Here is a 24644-nt window from a genome sequence, read left to right on the forward strand (position 1 = left end):
GTGTGATGGGCCGGGCACCCGGTGACCCACCACCCACAGCCCCTGCCGGCCCGGACCCGCTGGCCAGCGTCAGACCATGCTGGTGTGAGACACCGGGTGCTGCTCAGCCGGGCTGGAGATGAGGCGCCAGGTTTTACCAGTGAGGGGAATGAACCCCGGGAGCTATTTCCCAGGGGTCCTGGTGGATTCTCCACCCTGGCGTGTTTAACTCACAGTTGGCTGGTTTTCTCCAGGATCTGCTCTGGGACTATGGGGGCAGGTCTCCGGCCCCTGCCCTGCAGGGGATCAGACCCGCTGATCGCAGTGATCCCTTTTGGCCTTGGGATCTGTGACTCTATGAACCCACCACCCCCAACCCCTGCCAGCCAGGAGTCGCCCGCAGCAGAGACCCCATGCGTGGCACCGTGTGCACGGCTCGTCCCCAGACACAGCAGCTGGGAGCCACGGGGCAGCTGGAGCGAAGCCCAGGGACGGTGCCAGAGCCGTGCGGGGAACAGGCTGTGAGTGCATCAGGCGTCCCGGCCGGGGCAGATCTGCGGGGGACTCAGGGAGCAGCAGAGACCTGGAGCCGGGGGCCCCAGGAGAGAGACTCCCCGAGCTGGGCCCAGAAACCCACAGACACTGATTGGCTGGGCTAGGGGCTGGACTGGAGCGGCCGCCCCCGGCACGCGGCTGACGGGCCCGGAGTCAGGACCGGCTCTAGGTTTTTTGCCGCCCCAAGCAAAAAATTTTTTGGCTGCCCCCCGTCCCAGCCCTGGGCTTCCTCCCCCCCGTACCCGCCTGCTGCCCCAGCCCTGGGCTTCCCCCCCCACATCCCCTGCCACCCCAGCGCTGGGCTTCCCCCTTTCCCCCCCACCAGTGCCCTCCCCCCACCCCGCTGCCTCCCCAGCCCTGGGCTTCCCCTTTCCCCCACCAGGGCCCTCCCCCCACCCTGCTGCCTCCCCAGCCCTGGGCGTCCCCCCACCAGTGCTCCCCCCCACCTCCTGCTGCCCCAGCCCTGAGCTCTCCGCACCCTCCTTCCGCCGCAGCCCTGGGTCATTGGTAACTCGCTCCCAGGGTGGGTCATTCAGCAGGAATTTTGGATGTGCACAGAACACAGACAGGATTGGTTCCCATATGGTTACAGAGCTGCAGTAAAGTGGAATAATTTTCAGCTTGTGTGATTGGAGGATATCTGGATGCATATTATAAGACTGTCCTCTGTAAATGAGGAAAAGTTGAGGTGCCTTTATTATTCTTTTGTTCCACTCTTTCTATGGGGAATTTGCCAATGCAATATCACTGTCTTCCTTTTAAACAAACAAACAAACAATCAAAAGGCAATGGCTGTTGAAAATAGCAATTCCAGTCCTAATAATCACTGGGAAGCATTTCTTGCTCAATTTTATCCTACGTTTTCTACAGCAAGTTACAGTGGATCAGTGTATTTGATTTGGGAGAAATGAAGTAACAGCTGCCCAAACTGAGCTTGAGCACTCCTGAATTTTGAGGTGTTCAAATCTGGAGGGGGGCGGGGGCGGTGGCTCCACTTGGGAGCACGACAGCATGTATGCAGCAGTGGGGCTGGAGCTGCGCGGCGCTAGACACGCTGGTCTGAGTGGCACGGTAAGCGGGCTGGGGGGTTGGAGAAGGGGTAGGAGGTTCCGGGGAGGCAGTCAAGGGACAGGGAGCAGGGGGGCCTGGATGGGGCGGAGGTTCGGGGGGTCAGTCAGGGGCAGGGAGCAGGGGGGTTAGATGGGTCAGAGGTTCAGGGGGGCAGTCAGGGGACAGGCAGTGGTTGGATAGGCATGGGAGTCCCAGGGTTTGTCAGGGAACAGGTAGGGGTGGGATCCTGGGGAAGTTGGGGTCTCAGGAGGGGGCAGTTGGGGACAAGGAGAAGGGAGGCTTAGATAGGGGGTGGGATCCTGGGGGGCAGTTAGGGGCAGGGGTCCCAGGAGGGGGTGATGAGGGGACAGGGAGCGGGGGGGGGGTTGGATGGGTTGGGGTTTCTGTGGAGGGCAGTCGGAGGGAATGGATGGAGGCAGGGTGGGGCTTCCCTCCCCCTGGAGTGTCCTGTTTTTTGAATGTTAAAATATGGCCTCCCCCTACCACCATTCACAGCACTCACAGCAGGCTGCCGCATGAGGTCCCCCTCCTTCCTTTCCAGTTGGTAGTGGCCAAGGGAATGCTGGGAAATGTAGTTCTTTCCCTGCTCCAGGGCTGGCTCTATAGGCAGGGAGCTAACCAAGGAACTACAGCTCCCGGGGCCCCCTGTTGGTTCTCAGCTGCTGTGATGGATCCCTGACGCCACTGCAAATGGGCTGCCCCAAGCAGGTGCTTGCTTTGCTGGTGCCTAGAGCCGCCCCTGCTCGGAGTCTCCACTGGGCCACCCCAGGGCCCCGAACCGGAGCCGTTATCTGTTCCCTGGAGCTGCAGCTGCCTCTGGGCTGGGGGTATCTGCCCTCCCCCCTTTGCCGCCGGCCCCAGGAAATACCCCTCCCACGAGCCATGTGTCTGAGTGTTACTGGGACCCCCAGGGCCGGTCGCGGTGCCGCGGGCGCTGCTGGCACCCCAGGGCTCGGGGGGCTCCGGCACTGATCAGCCTCAGTCATTACAGCAGGTCTCTGCTCTCCTGTCCCAGCCCGCGGGGCTCTGGGAGTCACAGTAAAGCTGCAGTTAACACCCAGAAGCAGTGTGGGAAATACATAGTTACCCCTGCCCCAGTGCTGCCCCCCCCACCGTGGGGAAGGAGGAGGCTGCAGGAGTTCTGACCAAGGGGCTTAGCTGCCCACTAGGGCTCCCTGCCCCCTCCATCCCTGCTGCCCCAGAGCTAACCCTCTGCACCCCACTCCCCTCCCAGAGCTGGAGAGAGAACCCAGGAGTCCCGGCTCCCAGCCCCCCCTGCTCTGATCCACCAGCCCCCACTCCCCTCCCAGAGCCAGGGACAGAACCCAGGAGTCCTGGCTCCCAGCCCCCCCGCTCTAACCACCAGCCCCACTCCCCTCCCAGACCGGGAGAGAACCCAGGAGTCCTGGCTCCCAGCCCCCCTGCACTAACCCACCAGCCCCCACTCCCCTCCCAGAGCCAGGGACAGAACCCAGGAGTCCTGGCTCCCAGCCCCCCCCTCACTCTAACCCACCAGCCCCCACTCCCCTCCCCGAGCCAGGGACCTGGCTCCCAGCCCCCGCCCCCCATTCTAACTAACCAGATCCCACTCCCCTCCCAGGCTGGGGGCAGGGGTGTCTGCTGGTCTGGATAGGGCTGTGGGTCTGATGCAGGCGGGATGGGGCTGATGAGGGAGGGGGAATACTGGGCTGGCTGGACCCCTTGGGATCTGCCTGCGATGGCCCCTGGCCCTGGCGGAGCTGGCTGCCTCGCAGGCACGGGGGCCCCATCCTGACCCCTCTCACCCCGGTTACAAATTGCTCTCAGCCCTCCGGCCCAGCAGCGATCTCCACTCCCGTGGTGCCCGGTCGCGGGAGCTGGGCGGGTGAGGGTGCCGATCTGCTGGGTGTTTAACCCTGCATCTGCCGTGGGCAAATCTCGGCCCGGGCACAGGGTGGGGTCTATGGCCTGGTTCAGAGCCCTGGGTACATGCTGGGTCCTGGTGGCCCTCCAGTCACCCCCTGCCCTGAGCCCCCCAGTTGCCTCCATCCCCTGCTGGCACATAGTGGGCGATAGGGGCAGCATCTCTGCTCTGCTGGCAGCTCACGTCGGTTCCCTGCGTTCTCCAATACTCCCCCCCCCCCGCCAAGACTCAGCCACAGTGCGGGGGGCATGGGGCTGCAGGGGGCACAGGGCTGCAGGGGGCAGGAGGCGCCTGGGGTGAGTGACAGGGTGTGGGGGAGATGCAAGGGGCAGCCTGGCATGGGGGGGTCCCTGAGCCTGAATGACTCTCCTTCCACCCCAGCCCCCTGTGAGCCCCCATCCTTCCCTGGAATCTGGGGGACCCCCCCATGCTGAGCCAGAGCCCTGCACCCCAGGGAGACGCGTCCTGTGTGCCATGGGGGGTGTTGGGGTTCCCCTGAGCAGTGTGGGGCTGGGGTCATGCACTGGGGGAGCCCAGCCCTGAATCCCCCCATCCCTCCTCTCCCTGGGCTGGTCCCTTCGGCCCCCAGCAGTGGCTGCACCCTGACTCCAGCAGCTCGGGTTCCAGCCAGGGCACCCGGCCTGGCCAGCAGTGGCCCCGGCTAGCGACCAGCCTGGTGCAATCGGCCGGGGGAGGGGTGGGCAGGGAGTGACCCGGGGGCTTGGGGGACCTCCCGGGACCTGCCAGGGTAGTGTGGGAAACTGCTCCCTGTGGGAATGTGCTGCTCTGGGTGCACTGAGCATGCTCAGTAACATCTGCTGAAGCCACTGCCCTTCTCCCTGCCCTCACTTGAGCAGTTTCTGGCATGACACCTGCCACTGATAACACCCTCATTACACCTGCGCTTCCCCCTGCTGTGGACGGTTAGTGGCCTTTTCCCGCCAGCTCCGAGAACCCGCCCGCTGGGGCCTGGATGGCAGAGGCTGGGGCTGGGCGTATTGCCAGGAAAAGACCCGGGATTTGCTGCACTACGAGAAAACCTCCAAGCAGGCGACAGGCCGGGGGCGGTGGCTGAACAATCACACGAGCGCTGAGTGTTGTGTTAGGTGGGACCCTGCTCTGTCTGTCTCCCCGGCCTCTGGACATCTCTCCCTAGGCCCCCCGGGATGTGTCTGGGGCAGGGCCTGGTCTGGTTTCTGCAAAACCCCCAAAGAGCTGCTGGTGCGTTGGCTCGGCTGTGCGGGGGCAGCTCACAACCAGACGGGGTGGATTTGTGAGAGGCCCTGCAGCTCAGCTGGCAGCTCCGGGCTGGAGGCAGCACACATGCGCACACACACTGTCCCGCCAGTCGATTTAACAGTGACCAGGCCAGAGGCCGGACCAATCTAGTGGCCAGCTGGGCTGATTGTGGGTAGGGAGGAGCTGGGTCCTGTCGGTCGAGACACGATGCTCCGGGGAAGTCTTGGCAGGACGAACCCAACGTTTCATGGCAAGGCCCCCTGGTTATACAATGATTTTCCAACGAGTTCTGCACCGTGGTGCTGTAAGTAACTGTCCTTTGACGAGTGCTTGTTTTCTTAAATGGTTTTTTTTAAATTTTTTATTTTGTTATTAAGTTTTTTTCGGGCGTTACCCCAGGCTGGCTTTGATTATAGCTGTTTATCCCCAGTGATAGGTGCCTGTTTTATTTTTAGAGTTGTGAATTTGCTTTTTTTTTGACATTTTAATAGCGGCGTGTTGTAATTTTTTGGTGCCTTTGCGTTTGTTTGGGGTTTGTTTAGAACGTGTGGTTTGGTGATGGCCTTTACGCTTATTTTTTAATACACATATTTTTGATTTACACACAACACAGGATTAATTTACACAGAGCATTTTGAACAGGAACATCAAGTTGCAACGCAAGAGAAAAACAATCAGCCCAGACACAGATTCCGGCTGATGCGTTTCTACCAATGGCCCATTCAGCGCATTCCTGTCTGCTATTGAAAAAGGGTGGCTGGCAGGATATGGTTAAATCCTACCCCGGTACATTTAATACATGCTGCATTATGATTTTTTATTTTAAATTATACAAACATAAAATCCTAAGACTACATGTCCCCCTTTTGATCCCTCAAGAACAGTTCTCGAGTGGGTCATATTTTATACAACTGTTTCCTAGCAATATACTGAGAGGCCATTTGAGCTTGTGGTTGTAATTTAACAAACATTCCTTTTGTCCAACACCACATACGACATATTCCTAGCAAGCAAACACAGGACCCTATTAACACAACTAGTAATGGGTGAAACCTAACAGGCAATCTGCTCTTAGAGGTCGGGGACCAGCCTGTAAAAAGGTCGTACCCGTGATAGGCTGTCCGTTGTGTTTTAAACCTAGCAATTTTTAGCACGTCTCCATTTGCACATCATGTTTGAATGACGCTTTTTTATATTTTTTGTGTTTGTTGTAAAAACGGAGTCACCTTGGGTTTTGACAATAAGTGATTAGTTAGATTGTGCCAATCCAGGCCAAGAGTAACAGAGAAATTAACCGGAGTAGCAGCTACAATGCTCTGTGCTTTCTTAATTTTTGGTAAATAGTACATGTGATTGCTAATATATAACACATTGGCATTGCATCTACATTCATCCACTGGGGGGTGCTGATACTTGCATTATCCCAGAAAGTAACACGTATACATTGTCCGTTGTACAAAACATGCGTTGCATTTTCTAATGTGTCCCACACACATGTTCCCAATGAGGTATTCTTGCTCCATGGTTTTGGGTAGGACAAGCACACCCATTTCTGAGGGCTCCACGCCGTACACCCTCGGGTGTCCAATAATTTATCCTCTTTTCCAGCCACTGGCCCATAACCCAGGGTAGCCAAAAAGATCCCATGGTCAATTTTGGGAGTGGGCTCAATTTTAATAGTTGTGTTTATACTGTGGGTGAGCAATTTTAACAATAATTTTATCTAATAACAAATTAGGCTTAATCATGCTGGGAACATATTGCATTCGTGTATGTTTGTAGGTATTGAACAAGGACCTTTTTGTTGTTTTAAACGATGCGTTAATACCTGAACATTCCCAGATATCACCCAAACCATTTCATGTTCCAGTGATGCTAAACAGAATTTGCAGCTCAGTACAGCCTGTGGCCAAGGCAGTTTTATTTTTTAACTTTATTTGTGGTTTATACAGGTGGTGTTTAGCTACCACCACATATTTTATGTTGTTTTTAGGTTTTTAGACTGATTTGTACCCAGTTTATAATAGTATCTGCCTGCTTGTGAATGAGACTATTTTGCAGCTGTACAAGGAACTTAACTTATTTTTAATTACCTTTAGGTTTATAGTATTTATCATTTTTGTTTTAAAATCATTTTTTTTAATATGGTGTTTACTACAGTTTGTTTTGCTCGGCCATTGGGGCGTTGATGTGTTTTTATTTAGGCGGTTATAATAGGAAGGGAGTTGGGTGAACATTTAGGTTCCAATTTAGACACATTTAGCTGAGTTTAATTTATACCAATTTTTATTTGTGCTAATAGTGGATTTAACAAAACTTTTACTAGATTTTTTTTAGCTTTACCTTTTTGTGGAGGGTCAGAATTTGAGCCTTTTGGTTTCAGGTAGTTTGTTTGCTGACCAGGTCTGTCCTTTATCTGCGGCTCCTTTGTGCTGCCATTTATGGGCAGTTTTGTTTTGTTTTTTATCAGGTAATTTGCATTGACACAGACGCTTTTGGATCCAAAGCCACCAGCAGCTCAGAGACTCTGTCTTAAAAGGGCCACAATCAACTTCCACCCGAGTTCTGATCCCTTTTCACTTTCAACTCCTGCTTTTAAAACACAGCGAGATCTGAAAAAGAAAACCCAGCTAGTGTGGCTCCTTCTGGAGCCCTAATAGGATTTTAATTAAGTAGCTGTTGTGTTTGCATTTCTTTTACCCCCTCTCCAATATACACTGCACATGTCCTGGGAAAATAAACTATGGAAGGAAGGTGCAACTTTTATAACATTATTTTAGCTATATTAATTTTTACATAAGGTGTAACGGGTTATTTTGTGCCTACAGAGGTTTTATGTACCCGTATTAAAGTGACAGTTTGATTACACAGAGCGTCTTAAGGCTCAGAGTTTTTAACATTGGTTCTTTGTGCACCTCACTCCTTGTGTTGCTCCAGAGGGGCACTGGTTTTTTTAAATTTTTTATTTTTTTAATCACAGCGTGGGTGAGATAATGCTGGGTGCCCCCTCACTGCGTGCCCCCCCCCGTCCCATCTCCAGCCGGGGCCGGCCCTGCCGCTGCAGAGGGAGGAGATAAAACACAACCCCCACAACACATTATTGTGTTGCGGGGGGGGAATCCCTTCCTGACCCCTGCCCGTGGCTGGCTGAGGCCCTGAAGCATGAGCGTTAGGAACATGAGCTGTAACCGGGACACGAGCCCCAGAGCCGCTGAGCCTGGACCCACCACCCCCATCGCCCGCCAGCCAGTGCTGTGGTCCAGTCGCTCTGGCAATGGAGGGATGGTTCGTGCCCCCCCAGCTCCTATGGGGGCAGCTCCAGCCTCGCCCCTCGGTGGGTCCGAAACCTCCTTCTCCTTCCCAGCCGGGAGTCGCTCCTGGCCCCTTTGTGCCCCTGCCCCGTGGTACCCGGTGCCCTGCCCCAGAGCGGGCCCAGCCCCCCGGGCTCCGCCAGGCCCTGCAGCCCCCGCCCCACTCAGCCCTTCGCACCCCCGGGCCCAGGCCAGGCTGGGGGAGCCCCACGGGCCGCAGCCACGGGATGTTTGTGTGCGGTAACCTGCACAGCCCGGTCTGCCCGGATACCGATGACGAGCAGCCTCGGGCTGCGTCCTGATTGGACGGGCCCGGGCAGCTGCGACACTTCAGAACGTGAAAGTGAAAGTGCCGGGACAGCGCTGGTGACACCGATCGTGCGAGTTAGTGCGAGGGGCACAGCGGGGCGGGGGTCCCCCCATGTCCGGATATTCGGGGCTTTGTCTCATAGAGGCGCCTATTGCCCCCCCCCACCCGGCCCCATGGCCTGGGGGCTGCTCCTGGCGCTCTGCGGGGCGCTCCTGGCTCCAGCCGCGGCGGGCGGTGAGTACGGGGGGGCTGGGGGACCCCAGCTGGGGGTGTCACCGGAACAGGCCGGGCAGCCCCCTCTGGCACAGGGGGGGTGCAAACTGGGGGGTGCGACCTTCCGGGGGCGTAAGAGGTTCTCGGGGGATCGGGGGGCTGAACAAACTGGGATCCGCCGCGAACACCAGCGCCCCAGCCAGCCGCTCTCCGGCCGCCCAGCTCTGAAGGCAGCGCCCCCGCCAGCAGCACCGATAGCCGGGTTAATGGCGATTACCCGTAACGGGGGGGGGGGGGGTGACACATTCCATGAATGATGGACGGGGGCAGGTGACTGGAGCAGTTTACACCCAGGGCTTGAAGGGCTGTAACCAGGGCGGGGCGAGGGGGGCAGCCGCCGCCCAGGGCACAAAGCTGCAGGGGTGGAAGTGTGACAAAAACCCGGGTGGGGTCACAAAGATGCTTGCTGGCCCCGGCACTACCACGGCTGGTTACCAGCTGGGCGCGGGGGGGGCTGGGGGGGGCACCCCATGGGGCGGCCGTACAGCAGCGCAGAGGGGCCGTGAGCTCCTTGGGTTGTTCTGCGTTTGTACAGCACCCGCGCAGCCGGGTCCTGGCCACGATGGAGGCTCCTAGGCGCTGCCCTAGTCCAGGTAGTGAACGTCCCTTCTGGCCTTGAAATCTACGACCCTCCAGCCCCTCAGCCCTGTCTCCTCCATGGGCCTGAGCCGCGTCCCCCCATCCTGCTTTGGGGGCTCTGCCAGAAATCCCCACACGCCAGCCCAAGAACCGCCCCCCACCCCTAGGGGTGATGTCAAACCCGGGTGACTGACACAGGGAGAGGAGCCGGCCCGCGCTACGGGAGCAGAGGGGGACCGGCCCAGCGACCCTCGCGGGCAGTGGTGTCGTGGTAAATACAGCAGTGGGTCACCTAACCGCAGCCAAACTCCATGTCACCAATGAGAAGGGGGTGAGCTCCGGTTACCCCGGTATCCCGGCTCCGGCACCGCTGTGCAGTAACTGGGCTGCGGGGACAAGGGGCACTGGGCTCAGGTAAGATGGAAACAAAAGAAGCAACTTATGTTTCGAGGAGCAAAGGAGAGTCCTGCCCTCTCCTGCAGCCTGTGTGCATCAGCCATCTCACCCGCCCAGGCCATGCTGCGTGGCAGACACCCTCAGGGAAACTCTGGGGGCTGCTTTCCCTGCAGGGTGGGGGGCTTGTTGTCCCTGCCTGTGGCACAGAAAGGCCGGGGGGGGGCGGGCCCTGAGAAGCTCACATCCTGGCAGGACTGGCCTGTTTAGTTCCGAGGAAGGGGTGTGTGAACCCCACCAGCCATGGCATGTAACTGTTGATAGTGGGGTGGGGGGCACAATTTAAAGGTTCTGGTGCTATGCAGTGGAGTTCAGGGCCGGACACATAAACCCTGGCAGAAATCTGGGGGGCACGTGACCCTGTGTGGTCCCCCCCACTCATCACCTCTGCACACCCACATGCACCCCACACGCGCCAGGTCCTTTGTTTTCAGATTTTATTTTGTTTAAATTTTCCTGGGAATTTGTCAGTGCTAATCACTGAAGTTGTAAAAAGTGGGTGAAAACCAGCACTAGATATTAACTGTCCCGTTTTCTGGGGCAGTCTCTGGGTTAATACTGGGGGACGGGAGGACAGGAAAAAAAGCAGCAAAGAGGGGAAAGTCTGAGTATTGAAAGTGAAAGCAGGGGTGTGTGTGTGTGTGTGTGTGTGTTCCTCTCCATTGCCTTACCTTAACAGGCACTGAGACTACTTTATTATTCACACGAACACATCGACCGGCTGTCACGGGTTGGATTTTCTTACCACAATCAGTATATCTGTGTGCCTGAGTGAGCCAAAATTGGGGTGAAAAATGAGTAAACACCAATTAACGGCTTCTGTCAAACCCGGGAATTTTTCAGTAAAAAGTCAGTTAGAACTGAAAACAAAGTGCCTTACACACCCCACATGCATACACCTCCAGCACACATGTGTATACACACACAGACCACACACACCCCCCCCACATGCTCACCAAACACTCCAGAAATGCACACACGCCACAGACACCCCAGATTCCGCTGTAAGCACTTTGCACATCCACCCCTCCCAGCCTGAGGGCACTTGCCCGGGGGGCCAGTTGTTTGGGGGGAGCTACCCTCCCAACAATGTCTGCCCCTTCCACCAAACAAGCCGCCGGCTTTCAGAGGTGCAGGCTGAGAGATCGTCCTTCCTGAGTCCCCCTCTGCTTCGTGCAGTCTGAGTTACTGACAGATCCCAGCTTGTCCCTCGCCCAGGATGGGGCTGAGGGAAGGGGGACATGGCTGGGGCAGGGAGGTGTCATGGAGTGTGGGGGAGTCAAGGCCCTGCACCCCCTCACTTCCTGCGATTCACCGGGACACTCAGCCAGCCAGGAACATAGAAGGTTTATTAGCCGACAGGACAGAGTCCCCAGCAGAGCTTTCAGGTACAGACAACAGGAGGGAGGGATAGCTCAGTGGTTTGAGCATTGGTCTGCTAAACCCAGGGTTATGAGTTCAATCCTAGAGGGGGCCACTTAGGGATCTGGGGCAAAAATTGATCCTGTTAGTAAAGACAGGGGGCTGGACTCACTGACCTTTCAAGGTCCCTTCCAGTTCTAGGAGATTGGTATATCTCCAATTATTACATTTATTACCCCTCAGCCGGGTCCATCTTGGGGGGTGGGAAGCCCAGACCCCGGGGCTGGGCCTCCCCCCATCTCCCCAGCCAGCTCCAAACTGACTCACCCTCCAGCCCCGCCTCCGGCCTTTGTCCCTTTCCCGGGCCAGGAGGCACCTGATCTCTTTGTCCCCAACCCCTTCCGTTGGCCCCTTGCCGGGGAGGGGCCCAGGCCAGCAGTGGCCAGGAGACAGAGTGTCGGTCAGTCCCTGTGCAGGCACCATCACACCTGCCCTCCAGGGCTCCACAACAATCCCAACCCTACAATAACAACCCAGCCTGTCCACAGCCCCAGCGCTGCCCAGCAACCCTACAATAACAACCCAGCCTGTTCACAGCCCAGCGCTCCCCAGCAACCCTACAATAACAATCCCACCCCCTGATCCCACCCCCTAGAGACTTACGAACTGCACAGGGGACACTGAGGCACCCACACCGTATTCAGAGCAAACATTGAGAACATTCCCACTTTGTCACTGCTGGGCCCCACTGGGTGACCCTGGTGTCCCCTGGGCAAAGGAAGAAGTCTATGGTTAACTCAACCTCGCTCCTGTTGCTTTAGGGCGCCATAGCCTGGGCGTGCTAGTCACAGCCATCATCCAGGAAGATGGGACCCATCACTTCATCATGATCGCCCAGCTGGATGATGTTCAGATCGCGTACTACAGCAGTGACAGGCGAGAGGTCAGACCCACCCAGACGTGGGCAGAGCAGGCTGTGGGTGCTGAGTATCTCCAGGAAAAGACCCGGGATTTCTGGGGGTATGAGGAGGAAACTAAAGTTGAGACCAGGAGTTGGATGCAGCTGCACAACCAGACGAGTGGTGAGTGTCTGAAGGTTCTTGTTATTAATGGACACGCGAGAGCTGCCCGTTCAGAATCACTCCCACTGGGGATCGGGGCCTCGCTGTGCCAGGTGCTGCCCAAACCAGAGCTGGCTGGAAAATGGAGTTTTCTTCCCACAGAAAATGTGTTATTCCCAGAAGTGGTTTCAGTCCCGATCGGAAGGGAAGTCGGAAATGGGAGGTTTCCATGGGAAGGAAACTTTTCAGAAATTCCCTCTCAGGAGAATCCCAGGCAGGGAGCCGGGCAGCCCCAGAATCTTCCCTTTCAATTTCCACAACAGAAAATCAATGTTTTCTGGCCAAACTGAATTTTTCTCATGAAAAATAACAATTGTGCAGAAACAGCCCTTCCGAAGGCTAAGAGAACGTCAGGAACCATTAGGAAAGGGACAGAAAATACGAGAGAGAACACCATACTGCGTGCAGGTCTGGTCGCCCCATCACAAAAGGTCAGAGTGGAACTGGAAAAGGCTCAGAGAAAAGGGTAACAAAGATGATCACGGGTATGGAACGGCTGCCATATAAGGAGAGACAAAAAAAATGAGGGCTGTTGAGCTGAGAAAAGAGACAACTAAGGGGGGATATGACAGAGTCTATAACAGGGGTGGCCAACCTGTGGCTCCGGAGCCACATGCGGCTCTTCAGAAGTTAATATGCGGCTCCTTGTATAGGCACCGACTCTGGGGCTGGAGCTACAGGTGCCAACTTTCCAGTGTGTCGGGGGTGCTCACTGCTCAACCCCTGGCTCTGCCACCGGCCCTGCCCCCACTCCACCCGAGCCTGCCGTGCTCTCGCTCCTCCCCCTACCCCCTGCCCCCCCACTAGAGCCTTCTGCACACCATGATACAGCTGATGGGGAGGTGCGGGGAGGCGCTGATCCGCGAGGCTGCCGGTGGGTGGGAGGCGCTGGGAGCAGGGTGGGGGAGCGGATGGGGGGCTACTGATGTGTTACTGCGGCTCTTTGGAAATGTCCATTGGTAAATTCTGGCTCCTTCTCAGGCTCAGGTTGGCCACCTTGGTCTATAAAATGATGACTGGGGTGGAGAAAGTGAATAGAAGAGTTCTTTACACTTTCCCACAATAAAAAACCAGGGGTCACCTGATGAAATGAATAGGCAGCAGGTCTGTTCCTCTTGTTTGTAAATACTTTTTCACGCTACGCACAGTCACCCTGTGGAACTCGGCAGGGGATGTTGTGAAGACCAAAAGTATAACTGGGTTAAAAAAAGAACTAGATAAGTTCCTGGAGGACAGGTCCATCAGTTCCTATTAGCCAGGATGGTCCAGCACACAACCCCATGCTCTGGGTGTCCCTAAACCTCCACCTGCCAGAACCCGGGAGGGGAAGACAGGGGTGGTCACTTCAAATTGCCCTGTTCTGTGCACTCCCCCTGAATCTCTCATGTTGGTCACTATCAGACCTTGGTCTCACCCCGTATGGCACCTCTCATGTTCACCACTGGAGAGACTCCAGGAGCCCAGTAACTGTCCGGCAGGATCCCAACCCCTCAGTCCTTCCCGTGGGTCTGCTCTGACCCCTCCTGCCCCTCAGCGTCCTCTGGGATTGTTTGCAAGCTCAGCATGAGGCCAGGCGCACGGTCAGAGACGGTAAAGTGCCGGTGTCACCGTCCGGCCGAGTGTCCTCTGACCCCACCCACCTACAGACCCATTTCCCAGCTCTCAGTGCAGGGTCTGAGCTCTCTCTCTCCTCCACACAGGGGTTCATACTGAGCAGCTCCACGTGACCTGTGCCCTGAGTGGCCAGGCCCCCGTGGACCCGAGGTTCCAGTACGCCTATGATGGGAGGGACTTCATCAGCTTTGATGCCCAGACGGGGACGTGGGTCGCGGCCGTGCAGCCGGCCTTCCTCCAGAAGCAGAGCTGGGAGACCGGAAAGACTTGGACTCAGTACGTCCAGCACTACCTGCAGTCCGAGTGCCTTGGGACCCTGCGGAGCCTGGTGCAGCGGGGGAGGGCGGTGCTGGAGCAGCAGGGTGAGTGAGCAGCAGGGAGCTGTCATGGGGCATGGGCGACGAGGTGCAGTGACACCAGTGGGACATGGGCATGTCCAGAAGGGGTGGTGTGGCCTCATGGATAGTGCACTGGGCTGGGACTCAGGACACCTGGGTTTTAATCCCGGCTCTGCCACTGGCCTGCTGGGTGACATGGGTCCAGTCATGCCCCCTCTCTGTGCCTCAATTTCCCCATCTGCATAATTAGGACAATGACCTCCTTTGTAAAGCGCTTTGAGATTAACCGATGACAAGCGCTAGACGAGAGCTACAGGCTGCTATTAGCACAAACGGGTTATTAGCCAGTTCTGGCTGCCTGGGCGTCTCCGTTCTGCAGGGCCTTTCCCATTGGCTTCCAGCTGCCTCAGACTTCCCTTTTCAGGCTGAAACGTCCCAGCTCTGAACTGTGAGTTGATTAATTTTGCCAAGTTTGGTCTGGAAAAGGCCCAGCTCTTTGTGAGTGTGAAGGAGGTGGGTGGGGGGAGGGGGATGCACGCTGTCATTATACAAAGAAAAAACTTGTTTTGAGGTTCTTGCACCCAGCGCTGGCACCCCAGCAGCCGAGGGCAGAGACATGGCTGGGGACAGGGACCATGTGACAAAGGGATTTATGTGCCTGACGATGCAGACCGGGGCCAGCTGGGATTTCTGAACGGAGGTGCCTGGCTCCCCATGAAATCACAGGGGTGAGGCACCGAGGGGCGTTTGGAAATCTGGCCCTTAGCCCCTAAATCGCACACGTGTGTTTGGGTGGCCCAGTGACAACCTGCCGGGACGTAGCCGTGTTATAGCGCGGGATCGCACGCCGCCAAGGAGAGCCGAGCCCAGGCCTGTGCTGGTAACTACCCAGTTCAGTTATACCAATGTGAGCCATTTGAGTGAGTCTGCAGAGGGGCTTTACACCAAATTAACTTCCTCCATTTACAAATCAGTGCAAACAAGTGCAGACCAGGTCTCTCAGACACCTGACTACTCGAATTCCAACTGGAACAGAGAAGGGCTGCTAGCAGGGCTGGCTCCAGGCACCAGCATTCCAAGCTGGTGCTTGGGGCGGCATTCTGCAAGGGGCGGCAGCCCCCCTTGTTTTGCCCCCAAGCAGCGCTGGGAATTGCCGCCGCGGGCGGGGGGCAGTCTGTGTGCCGTTAGGGCAGCAGGAGCGTTTCCGCGGCAGCGGCAATTCGGCGGCAGCTTCTGTGTTTAGCTGTCCGGGGCGGCTTCAGCTAAACATAGAAGCTGCCGCCAAATTGCCGCCGCCGCAGAAATGCGCCTGCCGCCCTAAGGGCTCACGGACTGCCCCCCCCCACCCCCGGGCGACAATTCAGCGCGCTGCTTGGGGCGGCGAAAACTGTAGAGCTGGCCCTGGCTGCTTGTGTGATCCGAGGAATGGAAAACCTGCCTTACGAGAGGAGACTCAAAGGGCTTGGCTTGTTTAGCCGGACCAAACGCAGGCTGAGGGGAGAGCTGATTTAACAAAGGCTGAGGGAGGTATTTAAGTTAAGCGCCAATGTGGACACAAGAACAAATGGATAGAAACTGATCATCAACAAGTTCAGGCTTGAAACCAGGCGAAGGTTTCTAACCATCAGAGGGGTGAAGCTCTGGAGCAGCCTCCCAAGGGGAGCAGTGGGGGAAAACACCGAACTGGCTCCAGGACTGAGCTTGGTGAGTTATGAAGGGGGTGGGATGATGTGACTGCCTACGGGGGCACGTGGCCCATCGGCGACTGCTAATAGCAACAGTCCCCATCGGCCGGTGATGGGGCACGAGCTGGGGAGGCCTCTGAGTTACTGCAGAGAATTCTCGCCCAGGTGTCCGACTGGTGAGTCTCACCCACATGCTCAGGGGCTACCATCTAACCAATCACCAGATTTGGGGAGGAGAAGGAATTTCCCCTTGGGTTGCATTGGCAGAGACCCTGGGGGGGTTTTGTTCCTCTTCAGCATGGAGCATGGCTCACTTGCAGGTTTAAACTAGAGTGAATGGAGAAATTTTCTGTCACTTGACCTCTTTAACCAATGGTTTGAGGGCATCAGTAACCCAGCCAGAGGTTCGGGGTCTGCTACAGGAGTGGGTGGGTGAGGGGCTGTGGCCTGCGATGTGCAGGGGAGATCAGATTAGATGATCACAATGGTCCCTTCTGAGCTTAAAGTCTATGAGACACTGCAGGGCCTTACCTGTTGTCTGTTACATGGTCTTGGCCCCTGGCATGTGCCTCATGCGCTGTGTCTCCCCCCCCCAGTGTCCCCTGAGGTCTCAGTTTCCCGCAGAGACACTCCCGACGGCTCCGTCACCCTTTCCTGCCACGCCAGGGGCTTTTACCCGCGTCCCATCCACGTCTCCTGGGTGCGGGATGGAGAAGACATCCTGGCGGAGACGGACTCCAGCGGGATCCTGCCCAACGCCGACGGCACCTACTACACGCAGTCATCCCTGGAGATCTCCCCACAGCAGGAGGATGGGCACCGCTACGCCTGCCGGGTGGAGCACAGCAGCCAGGGGGAGCCCGTGCTCGTCTGGGGTAAGTGTGGGGGGTGAATGGCAGGACCCAGGAGTTGGGAATTACAGAGATGGGGTGAGGCTGGGCTGTAGGAAGGTCAATATCCCTGCCCACTGTCAGTGTGAACTCATCTAGCTCTGAGTATTCGTGTGACCCACAAAATGACCAATGCTTCAGATTATCTCATTAAGTTCCTGGCTGTGGTGATATCCTGTGGCAGTGAGTTCCACAGACTGATGATATTATGAGGGAAGGGCCTGGTTGCTACATCTGCTGCATGTCTGGCAGTGCCCGGCAGAGCACCCACCCTCTGGCCCCATCCCCGTCCCCCTCCCGGCTCAGCCTTTCCCCTCCCCTGGGGCCAGGTCTCTGCAGACGCCCTCGGGGAGATGTTCAAGGCAAAGGCCTGTGGCTGCCCCAGGAGGATGCCCCAGCGGCTGCTCCCCTCGGTGACCTGGGCCCTTCTCCATCCCACAGCCCCTGGGAAGAAGGGCCCCCTGTCCCCCGGGGTCCTGGCCGCCATCGTCCTGGCCGTGCTGGTTCTGGCTGGAGCCGTAGGGGCCGGCGTCATCCTGTGGAGGAGAAAATCAGCAGGTGAGAGCCGGTCCCCGTGGAGCCGGGATGTGGGGAGGTCTGGGGAGTGGGGCGGCCCAGCCAGCCCACGGGGGAATGGCTCCTCCCACTGCCCCCCAAGGAGAGGTGGGGCAGGGCCATGGGGCAGGGCTGATCACCGTAACCCGGCCCTGCTGGGGGCAGAGTGGGCTCTGTCATTGGCTGGGTGCCGTGTGCCTGCTGTGGGGGGCACTGGGGTGGGGCTGGCCTGGGCGAGGTGCAGTCGAGGTCACGGGGAGCCCTGTGTCAGAGGGGTCAGGGGGTTGGGAGTCTCCGCGGGGGGAGGGGTTTCTCTGCTCCCCTGCACTGACCCTCATTCTCTGCTTGTGTTTCAGGCCCCATGAAACCCGGCTACGCTCCAGCAGCCAGTGAGTAAATCCAGGTGCAGGGCCCAGCGCCCCAGTGCATTATGGGTGTGGGGGTGTCCCCATGAGGGGAGAAGGGATGTGGGCACTGGCGGGGCTGGGCTGCGTGAGTCACAGGCATCGCTCCAACGGCCCATTGCAGGCCAGAGCGGCCGACCAGGAGCTTCCGAGTGTGAGGGAAAAGCTGGAGCCCAGCGGTGTCTGTCAGGGGCGGGTCTGACCGGGGTCACGCGCTGCGTTTGGGATTTGAACACGTGTCCATTCCCAGCCCGTGGCAGGTCACTCCACAGAGAGGAGTTAGCGTGGGGTGCATGGGGGGGTGCAGTGTGGAGGAAGCCCAGAGCTGAATTCCCCTCCCCCTTCCCTAGCTGAAACCCCCACAGCTAACGCTTCTTCTGAACGATTTTCCTCTCTCTCCACAGCAAAGAGCAGGGAAGATTCTGCCTCCAGCTCATCATCTGGAACAGACCCCCGGAGCGTGGAACCCCAGTGCTAGGGGCAGTGACCCTGCCCAGCTGCTGACCCCGCAGGCTGGGCGATCTCTGTCCTCTGACGATTCCTGCCCTGGTCATTAGAGCAGTTTCGTCTCTCGGTGTTGGGCCTTAGGCTTTTGTATTGCAGCGTTTGCGTCTCTGCTTCTGCAGCCGGGACTTTGCCTCAACTTATCCCCAAAGGGCCGACTCGCTCCAGTCTCCCTGTTAGGATACAGTATCAGAGGGGAGCCATGTTAGTCTGGATCTGTAAAAGCAGCAGAGTCCTGTGGCACCTTATAGACTAACAGACGTTTTGGAGCATGAGCTTTCGTGGGTGAATACCCACTTCGTGCATCTGACGAAGTATTCATTGTATTCACCCACGAAAGCTCATGCTCCAATACGTCTATTAGTCTATAAGGTACTATAGGACTCTTTGCGCTGTTAGGATACAGGTTTCGGAATAGCAGCTGTGTTTGTCTGTATCCGCACAAAGAACAGGAAGACTTGTGGCACCTTAGAGACGAACAAATTTATTTGCGCATAAGCTTTCGTGGGCTCCAGCCCACTTCTTCAGATGCAATGGTCCATTGCGTCCAATGAAGTGGGCTGTAGCTCACGAAAGCTTATGCTCAAATAAATGTGTTAGTCCCTAAGGTGCCACAAGTGCTCCTGTTCTTGTTAGGATATAGATATTCAGGCCTGTCTGCAAAGGCCTGTACTTTAAGAATTCAGGTGTATTCTTATCACGTAGCTAGTTGTAGAGGTATAAAAGAAAGAATTAGAATCACTGTCAGCCTGTATAGGGCCTTCTCTCAGTGTGACAGTGTAACGTCCTGTTCTTAGGCTCAGACCTTTGGGCTCAGCAGCAGAGGCAGCCATAAGCTGGGAAGTGTCTGGTCACATCCTCACATCCCAAACTAGTCACCATGAAATAAGGCGCCATTGGCTGTTAGGAATACAACCCTGCCCTGATATTCCTGTCACCTCCAGAGAAAGGGAAGAGCCTAGGAAAAGTAAAAGGAAACTTTGTTTGAGAGCATCCTGTCTGGCCAGAACTCACTTATCAATAGCTGGGCTCTGAAGTCCTCATTTCAGTGTTGTTCTGTCACTGTAGTCCCCATTTCCCTATTGTTTATTTGCATGGTCTCTGTCTCGTTCTGTGATTGTTTCTGTCGCTGTATAACTAATTTTGTTGGGTGTAAACCCATTAAGGTGGTGGGATATAATTGGTTAAATACCCATGTTACAGTGTGTTAGGATTGGTTAGTTAAATTTCAGTAGAACGATTGGTTAAGGTCTAGCTAAGCAGAACTCAGCTTTGACTGCAGACTATATAGAGAATCAGGAAGTAAGAGGGGGAACAGGAATGGGGAATGGGGGTGGGAGAATTGGACTCATGTTTCACTACGCGGGGGGAGTGGGAACATTGACACAGGCGAGGCTCTGTGGCGTCAGAGCTGGGAAGGGGGACGCTAAGGAAAATGAAATCAGTGCTTGCTGGCAGTTCACCCCAATAAACAGCAAATTGTTTGCACCTTCGGACTTCGCGTATTGTCGCTCTCTGTTCATGCGAGAAGGACCGGGGAAGTAAGCGAGTGAAGGAATAAGCCCCCTAACACTCCCGTCTCTGCGGGGGCCGTGCCACCAGTGCAGGGACGGGGCAGTTCCTCTTGTCCAGCAGCAGGAATCTGTACAGAGTCTGACGAGCAGGCACAGACGGGGCGGGGGAGCCCCACTGCGGGGAATTATGGGCTACCCCACCCGCATCTGAGAGGTAAATGGGCCTGCTTGGAAAAAGCAAATCCCAAAATGGTGATTTTCAGCAGGAAAAGACTCTGTGCTCTGGTTGAGCTCAGGTCTGAGCTTTGCCCTGAATGTTGTGTGTCAACAACGCCCCCTCCCCCCAATTCTGCACAAAGCTGAGCCGCTGAGTCTCAGAATCTCAGCACGTGTGTAATCGAAGCCCGAGCTCGTAAGCTGGAAAAGTACGGCCCCCTCCACCCCCCCGGCTGACACCCTGAGAGCGAAGGGCTACGAGGTGCAGATGGACGCCTGATCGTCGGCGACCTGGGCGCCTGGGACCCCTGCGACAAGCACGTGCTGCGGACCTGTGGGATTGGTCAACACTAAGCACGGCTCATGCGGTGCCTCATGGTCTCAGACACCATCTGATGGTCCAGGGACATCTACATCAAACACATCACTGACCACCGATAGTACCAGGAGTGGGAGTGGGGCCAGGGTTTCTGGCGCCCTAGGCAGAATTCGGGGGGGCGGCATTTTGTGCGCTTCCCACGGGGTGCGCGGGAGCTTCCGGTTCTGCTCCCGTCGCGCCACCGAAGACAGACCCTCTGCCGAAATGCGGCAGGCGACAGCGGCAGTCACTGAGCTGCTCGATTGCCACTGTTTTCCGCGGCACGTCGGCAGAAGATCCTTCGGCGGCGCAACGGGAGCGGAATCGGAAGCTCCCGTGTGCCCCGTGGGGCGCGCACAAAATGCCGCCCCCCGAATCTTGGCGCCCTAGGCGACCGCCTAGTGTCGCCTAATGGAAGCGCCGGCCCTGACCAGGAGGCGTGAACCGGAGCAACATCGTGCATTGACTATGAGAAAGGGACCAAGAGACTTTCTCCATTGGACCATATGAACTGGAACCATAAACTCACTGAACGTTAAATCTCACCAAATGAGGGTCAATCCATCCTCATCATCGCATCCACTCATTATGGACATAGCCATTATAGGAACAACAGACCATCATATCTCAATGTCTGCACTTTGATCCGTTAACCTTTTACCCCCAATCGGGGATAGTGCAGATCATGTATTCCTTACGCCATCCAATCTTAAACCGAACTTCGCACCCCTTGGTCATCTGTATGTTATTCCCTGATAACCAGAAACTTCTATGCTTAAACTCTGTACTGTTTTCTTTTTTTTAATTTTAACATCATCTTAACAGAATTCTTAAATATGTGAGCATCTCTCTGTGGAGCAGGAGCAGGATCAGCAGAAGACCGAGGACCTGTCCCTCTCTGGCCCTGGCTCCGGGAGTGCAGAACTGGGTTTTTCCTTTTCAGTTCCAACTTCTTGCTGTCTTTGCATTTTTTAAAATCATTTAAAATAAAGCCAGGACTTTTGCAGGCTGGATCAAATGTTGTCTGGGGCTGACCGAAGACCTCCATTGTCTCAGATACCTACAGACCTGCAGACTGCATCTATTTTTGGATCCGAGGGCTTTCTGAGCCCAAAATTATGGGAATTAGGAGGTCTTTTATTTGCATAAAGGGGTCCTAATCAGACCTCATTGGGTGCTGCCAGTGAGCTCAGAAAGAGACTGCCCCATTCTGATTGGCCACGAGAGCCTGAGGTTGCCTTCACTTGTTAGGCCAGCTGGCCTGCACTGGCTGCTGGTCTCTGGCCATGCCATGCCACCAGACCTGACAAAGTGCCCTGTGCCTCATTCACCCCTCGCTGGCCACCGAGGGGTAATATCCAGCAGCGTGGGGTGTCCAAGATCTGACACCTACAAGCAAGTCACCGCTAGCTGGCCTGCAAAGCCATCAACCTTAGCACACGTGGGCTGACAAGGCCCCCGGCTAATCACAGCCCAGCCAGCTGAATGGACCCCGAAGAGTTGCGCTGAAACACCCAGCAAAAGTGTCTGCCTCTCTGGGTGTTTCCTAGTTCTCATTAGCGAGCGCGGATGCCTCTGGCTTAGCGTTCTGGTGTGTGTGTGTGTAAGACCCACAGAATCTATATGAGCACAGCGCCTATAGAATAGCTGCTCAGATCCCGACACCAGCCCTAGGTCACACAGCCTCACTATTGGAAAGATCACACACACAGGTATTTCGGGGTTAGCACCTGCACATTTAACCCTGCGAAGTCCTGTTGTTTTCACTACGTTCCTCGTCTGAGCGTTCAGCGTAACCGGGCGTATTGGAATGTGACTCTGTGTGAGGGGGGAAGAGATCGGCTGTTACCGAATCAGCCATAATCCGGGCAGGCACCTTAATGGCACTGACAGCTCTGCTGCCGATGTTCACGTCCCCAGGGAGCGATCGGACCCTCCCTCTGTCAGCTCTTGGGCTGGAACCGAAACGTCTGGCTTGGCCTTGGGGATGCGCTGTGCCTGCGGTGCTGCTAGCGACCCAGATCCGCCGCCTCCCAGAGTGTTACATAGCCCTTAGCGGGGGCTGTTAATGCACATGGGATGGTTTAGTGAACCTGCCTGAGCACAGTAAGTAACTGGACGATTTCATGTTCTTCCATTTGTACATATCTTGTCTGAAGCTTTTGCTGGGCTATTGAGCTAATAAAACACAGACCCTGGAACCGTGGGCGGCTCGGCTGTTTGTTCCCCAGACGTCAGGGCTCCGGAGGAGACTCAGAGCCCCCCCCAAGGGCTGGTCCCTAGAGCTGCCCCCGCGTCCCCCAGTGACGGGCCCCAGACCTGGCAGCTGCCGGCTGTCGAGGGAAAGTTGACCTGTGCGATGATCATTTATTTCCCTCAGCAGCATGGATCCAGAGCGTTGGGGGCCCGGGGTGGTGGATACCAGCCGGTCAAGCCAAAGGCCAACCAGCCCCCGTGAATCAGTCTGTGCCCCTCACACCTCCAGCCCCTCGGTTAGTCACTGGCCTGTGCCCTGAGCTAGGGGATTTATGTCTGTTACATCTTTGAATCCCAGTGTACAGCTAGTTGTTCTGAGTGTGCCTGTGGCCTTCCAGTGGTTAGGGTGCTAGCCTGGGAGACCTGGCGCTGCCACACACTTCCTGGGTGACCCTAGCCTCTCTGGGCCTCAGTTTCCCCATCAGGATAATAGCCTGGCCTGTTGCCAAGGGGGCATGAGGATAAAAGGATTGTGAGGTGCTCAGACATTGCAGCATTAGATAGAAATGTTCTGACTTGTTTGGTATCCTTCTTAGCTCTTGCCTTTTATATCATGTGGCAGGGAGTTCCACAGGATAACCCATTATACAGTATCAATTTTTAAAATAATAGAATAGACTGTAGTGGCAAAGTGGAATTGTTGCAGAACTCCGGGCACCACGTTTTATGGCTGCAGAGTTTTCTAGACAGGAAAGCCTGGTGTCCCTTCCCTCCTTGCATCAGATCTAGGATTGCCAATTTTGGCTGGACATATTCCTGGAGCTTTCATCTTCACTGAAAGGTTAATCTTTAATTCCTGGAGACTCCAGGAAAATCCTGGAGGGTTGGCAACCCCAGTCAGACCCTGTGGTGGGGTGGCTGCCCCACCCCCATGCAAGAGTGGCTAGAGCAAGCCAGAGCAGCTGCGCAGCCTGGAATCCAATCAGAGAAGGGCCTACTGAGAGCCAATCAGGGCTGAGATTGGAGCCAGCCAATCAGGGCTAGGCTAGGCCCTATATAACGGCTGCCCAGCAGTCAGTCTGTCCCAGACTTTCATGGGGGAAGGTCTGTCTCCAGGGCAGGAGACCAGCACCTTGGACAGCGCAATGCAATGCAGGGCAGGGCTGGCTCGGCTCGGCTCGGCTCGGGGAGCACAGTAGGGCTCCAGCCCAACACCTGCCAGATTGCAGGCCCTGATAGGAAGGGGCTAGAGGGTGTGAGGGGTTGTTGGACAAGGGGAGAGGAGGGCAGAGAGGCTGCCGCTAGCGGGTCCCTGGGGTGGGACCCAGAGTAGTGGGTGTCCCTGGGTCCCCCCCCCCCTTCCCCTTTGTACTGCACCTGGCCATGCAGTCGGGTGGCTGAGGCAAACTGCAACCGGCCCGAGGTCGTGGTTGGCCACTGAGGCCAGTGCAAGGACTGTTGTTAACCCGGCCCGGAAGGGGGTGAGGATGGACGAGGGGGCACTGCCGGAGGGCAGTGGCCTGGAGGAGGACACCGCCGAGCAGGGAGCACCGCAGGAACAGATGCCAAGGGAGGAACAGATGATGGATGGGACACCGCCAGCAGAGGGTGCTCCCCATGGACTGAGCTAATTCCCAGAACAGCCAGTGGGAGGCGCTGTGGTGGTGAGTCCCGACCCTGTCACAGACCCATACACCCCTGTGGCTTGGTATCCCCCCACCCCCACACTCTGGCCCGTCCCAGCCCAACAGGCCCATCTGGCCAGGCCATATAAACAGGCTATTTGCACCACCACCCCTTAGGGGTCATGGGGTCACGCTCCTTCCGCCCTCGTGACCGGCTCCAACCGCCTCGCCCTGCAGCCTGGGTGATTTCTCAGAAACCAGCCGAGATCCCGGCAGGGGGCGCTGCAGCCTCATGCTGGCGCATGCCCCCGCCCCCCAGGCAGCCAGCCAATGGGGAGCAATGGAGGTGGGACCCCCCCCCCGCCCCGTGGGAAAACTAGAGGGAAAGGGGTGGGCTCCTCCCATGAAGAGCAGGGGGTGTGGCCTAGCTGCTGTAGGAGGCGGGTCTTGCCTCACTCCTACCCATCAGGCAACTAGGGGCGTGTCCGCTTGCCCCGAATGGGGGGAGAGGGTGGGGATTCGAAGGGTGGCAGCTGGCGTGGGCAGCCCAGCCCGGCCGTTGGGCTCTAAGGGCAGTGGGGCGGGCGGA

At 56.7% G+C, this 24644-nt stretch overlaps 1 protein-coding gene across 1 annotated transcript; it reads left to right on the forward strand.

Annotated features, from left to right (window-relative positions):
• Nucleotides 1–8331: 8331 nt before the first annotated feature.
• Nucleotides 8332–17769, forward strand: LOC120393297 (class I histocompatibility antigen, F10 alpha chain-like). The gene is made up of 6 exons (XM_039517824.1): nucleotides 8332–8602; nucleotides 11857–12117; nucleotides 13857–14132; nucleotides 16390–16668; nucleotides 17125–17241; nucleotides 17595–17769. Exons 1-6 carry the CDS (start codon nucleotides 8332–8334, stop codon nucleotides 17633–17635), a joined length of 1245 nt encoding a protein of 414 aa, XP_039373758.1. The 3' UTR covers nucleotides 17636–17769.
• Nucleotides 17770–24644: the final 6875 nt, after the last annotated feature.

The sequence above is a fragment of the Mauremys reevesii genome, unplaced genomic scaffold (genome assembly GCF_016161935.1).
Source record: "Mauremys reevesii isolate NIE-2019 unplaced genomic scaffold, ASM1616193v1 Contig18, whole genome shotgun sequence".
NCBI classification, from domain to species: domain Eukaryota; kingdom Metazoa; phylum Chordata; order Testudines; family Geoemydidae; genus Mauremys; species Mauremys reevesii.